General features: G+C 51.5%; 1 gene segment (V, D, J or C); it reads right to left on the bottom strand.

Moving 5' to 3' along the window:
• Window positions 1-3,435: 3,435 nt before the first annotated feature.
• Window positions 3,436-4,023, bottom strand: LOC105309904. The segment is given in 2 exon segments: window positions 3,436-3,851; window positions 3,934-4,023. Coding segments are annotated over 2 exon segments (363 nt in total).
• Window positions 4,024-4,341: the final 318 nt, after the last annotated feature.

Genomic DNA, 4,341 nt, shown 5'->3' with positions numbered 1-4,341 from the left:
GATGGAGCCGGAACCTTCTTAGTGGATCCTGGAGGGACACGGAACTTGTTATGGACGGTGGGGAACTTGTGTGACGTGTTTCTCCTGCTGTTCTGTGGAAGGTAGAATGAGGAGAAGGGAATCGGACGCTCAGCTGAGGCTCTTTCTACGCCTAGGGAGGCAGGTCAGGCTCCGCCCCCTGATGGCTCGTGGTGAAGGACAGCAGAGACGGGGCTAAACTATTCGCATCATGTACGTTTGATCCTTTACATCCGCCACGATAATAACCACAACCACATTTTCTGACAAAAAAACAGCACAGTGCATTGGTCCTAAGGAAGTTGTCACCTCCACATAGAGGGCGCCCCATGGGACAGTCCAAGCTGCTGCTCCCCGATTCTGATCACCTGGCTAGTGCTGGGAACACACACCTGAGAGCCTCTCCAGCCTGGAATTGGAACAGCAGGGACACTGGGGAGGCCCACTACTGGGTGACGTGGACGTCCCCTGGAGTGAAACTTTGGAGGGACGACGTGCTGGACCCTCCTCCCACGGCAGAGCGACTCGGGAACGTCACCATCAGCTCTCCCTCTGCCTGCTCTCGGGGTCGGACTTGCACTGGGGCCTGACAGCGTCTGCAGCCTCCCTGAGCCCTCAGCATTTTCTCTACAAGTGTAGGTGTTTCATGATGAAAAGCAATAGAATGTTCACGCAAAAATAATCCAGCCCTCAACTCACTTTTTATAAAGCCTTGACTAACAACCCTTCTGTAAATGTCATTGATATTATAAAATTGTTTCTACTGAAAAAGATAAAATCCTCCAGGCAATGGTCAGTTCCTTGCAGAAACACCGCTGGTTTATCATCTGCATTTCTTCAATCAACACTAATCAACTTGTTGCTGTCAACGTATTCTCCAGTGTTAATTAGAATCGGTCATCCATGTTGTCTAAGTCAGGAATTCATCCTAAATAACCTGCTCGGGGCTGATTCAAAGGGAGCAGAAGTGGATGGATCCACGGTGGACGGCAGCTCTGCTCTTCTGAGGCTGACAGCCTGGCCCTCCCGGTGACTGTGCCCATGGACCTTGGACCTGGCTAGGCTCTCCACACAACGGGTCCTTCCCAGAGCTCACAGCGCACTGAGGGTCCCATCTGTAGTTGTCCGCCAGAGCACAGGAGAAAGAGGTGACACGCAGACAGTGTCAGCAGCACCAGGTCAGCTCTACATCACACTCCATCTTCACCGCACGAGCTTGTAGCTTTGGCCATGTATAGTCATTTGACTTTCAAATGTGTCCACACAGAGGACAACAGGGGACGGTTGTGCGATGATGAGGGCGAAAGCCCCATTAGCCTTTTCCATGTGCCTGGAGGTGACACCCGTAAGCTCAAGGTAAGATCCTGAGTCATGAATGTTAGATCACATGACAGATACTCTATTTTAAGGGAATAAAGTATATAAAGAGGAAAGCAAAAAAAAAAAAACACTAATAAAAAAGAGAATGGATTGAAGGAGTAGAACACGGGATTCGTGCAGAGACGTATTGACGGTTTTAGGAGCACGAGGGTCAGTTTTGAAATCTAATGGATTTTGTCCATCCTGACACTGGCCCCGTGTCCACCGTGGCTGTGACATGATCCACGTACATTGATCAGGGATTCAGCAGGGTCTCTGGTCTACGTCAGATTGCTAATTTTTCAGGCAAGTATTTTAAGCTTTCTTAGGATTCTGTTCCTGGTGACAAGGGGTAGAGTCATTTCTGCCTCTGTAAGTGAAACCCTATGGTTTGTGCAAGTGAGAAATATGTCCTTCCTTACCAATAAAAAACACAAAAGAACGTGAACATTTTATATACAGAAATGTTGGAGGTGAGCATGCACCCGAATCCTCACTGACAGCTGAGTTAGAGATTACACTTGGGACATAGGACAGGATGCTCTTCGGTATTTTGGGCTTCAGGTCATGCTTTAGTGAGTCAGCTTTGGGGGATGTTGGGATGTGCTAAGTGGAACTGGCCTGTGGGATGGATGTGAGTATTCGGAGGGCTGTTTCAGTGGCTCTGTGCTCGGAAGCTGTGACTGTTCCAGGGAAAAGGCACGTTGTCATTCCAGGACCATTAGACGTCTTGTGGTAAATGGCTTCCTGTTTTATCTGAGACACTCCTAATACAGCCACAAGTGTTCATGCCAGAGCGAGGCAGAGGAGATTAGACTCTAGAGGAGAAAGCAATGTCACCAGTGATGTGAGTTGACTTCCTCCAGGCTGTGGGGCTGGAGAACGGGGCATGAGTCAGGATGTAAGGAAAGCGGCTCTTGAACCAGGAAAGACACAGAAGCAGACCGCTGTCTGAGTTTGCTCAGGCTGCAGTAAGAGAACAAAACCTTCTGAGTAATTTAATATTAACAACCATTCCCTTCTCAAGGTTCAGGAGGTGGGAATCCAGGATCGAGGTGCCAGCATGTTCACCATTGGGAAGGATCCTCTTCCTGGGTCATATCTGGTTTGCTCTTGCTGTGTCCTCAGGTGGAGGAAGTGACATGCATGGCCTCTGCGGCCTGATTTAGTGCGGTGCTAATCCACTTCATGAGAACCCTGGCCTTGTCATCCAGCGCCTTCCAAACACCCGACCCCCTAACACGGTCTTTTGTGGGGATAAAATTTCAATATCTAATGTTGAGGAGCACACGTGGTCAAATCCAGCCCCCCTAAACCTCTGAGCATCTGTGGTCCTGCCAGAACCTTGAAGTCTGTCCAGGGAGACTGACTTTTTGCTCTGACCGCCAGACTGTGAACGTCAGTGTGTGTAGACTGTACTCTGAGTGTGTGATAATGTGATTCAGCAGGGACAGGGAAGTCACAAGGCTGGACGTGGGTCCCACATCATCAAGGTCTCCCCACGGTGCTCCCCATGCGTGAGCACAGTAGTCCTGCCCCAGGGACAGGGACACAGGAGGCTGTTGTCGGAGGAGGAGCCTCTTCAGGAGCTCAGCCCTGCAGGAGAGAACTGAGGGGGACTGTGCTAGAACCTGGCTCACCCGTCACCATGACTTTGCTACTAGGAGTCAGGATCGTCCTCCCAGAAGGTCATGGGCCTGGTGCTGGATGTCAGACTGGGCAGTAGGAGTTCACCCTTTAGTCTTTATACTTACCTAGGTTGAAGCATCATCCCCTATTCAGAAACAGGGGAACGTGGGAGGAATAGCTGGGGGATCTGCAGTCCCAACCCTGAATCTGACACCAACAGGTAATCCCAGACGATGCCTGAACTAACTCCCTCATCCAGAGACCAGGGAGGTGCAACTGTGCCCTCTGCAGAAGCAATGACAAATGATAAGGACCTGTCAGGAAATGCTGACCCTGCATCTTCCTGCAGGACACCTGGACTCGTGACACCTTTCCCTGAATGACAGATTAGCATCTGAGATCTTCTTCTCCATCTCTGGTACCTGACTCTGTATGAGAACTTCAGGGGAATAATTGTTCCCTTCCTTCCTCAGCCCCACACAGCTGCCCTCTCCCTCAGGGTTTCTGTCACTCTCAGGATGTGGGTCGTCACACTGTGTGTCTCGCACAGTAATATGTGGCCGTGTCCTCAGGCCTCAGACTGCTCAGCTCCATGTAGGCTGTGCTGCTGGACTTGTCTGCGGTGATGGTGACTCTACCCTTGAACTTCTGTGCGTAGTCTGTGCCACCATTATTAGGGTTAACCCGTCCCATCCACTCAAGCCCTTGTCCTGGTGCCTGTCGCACCCAGAGCATATAGTAGTCGGTGAAGGTGTATCCGGAAGCCTTGCAGGAGACCTTCACGGAGGTCCCAGGCTTCCTCACCTCGGCCCCAGACTGCACCAGCTGGACCTGGCTGTGGACACCTGTGGAGAGGAGACAGCAGTGGGTGCAGAGCCCTGACTGGACCTGGTGCCCTCGTCAGCCCAGGACTGGGGATCCCCTTACCTGTGGCCACTGCCACCAGGAGGAGGACGCTCCAGCTCCAGTCCATGCTGAGGGTGGTGCTGTCAGGGCCTCTGTGGGGGAAGGCGTGATGGTGGGTGCTGTGAGGACACAGACAGGTCCCTACTTAACCTGATGGATCTCAGCTCATTTGCATATTCATGAGGCAGAGTATTCATAGCTGAAGAGTTGGTCCGACCTGAGAGATGTCGATAACATGGAAACCGTGGTCAATGAGCACATGAAGTCCCAGGTACAAATGCTTGTCATGCATATGTGCCCCTGTCAGGGGCCTGATCTCTTTGCAGACAGAGCCTTTCCCTCTGAGGATCGAGTCTGACAGGACGTCTCCTCACTGTGCATGCTCCTTGAGTGACACGGGGAGACTGGATCTACCTGGGCTCTGATGTC

The sequence above is a fragment of the Pteropus vampyrus genome, unplaced genomic scaffold (assembly GCF_000151845.1).
Source record: "Pteropus vampyrus isolate Shadow unplaced genomic scaffold, Pvam_2.0 Scaffold937, whole genome shotgun sequence".
Classification (NCBI taxonomy): domain Eukaryota; kingdom Metazoa; phylum Chordata; class Mammalia; order Chiroptera; family Pteropodidae; genus Pteropus; species Pteropus vampyrus.
The sequence above is the reverse complement of the archived record's forward strand: the minus strand, read 5'-3'. Positions and strand labels throughout refer to the sequence as shown.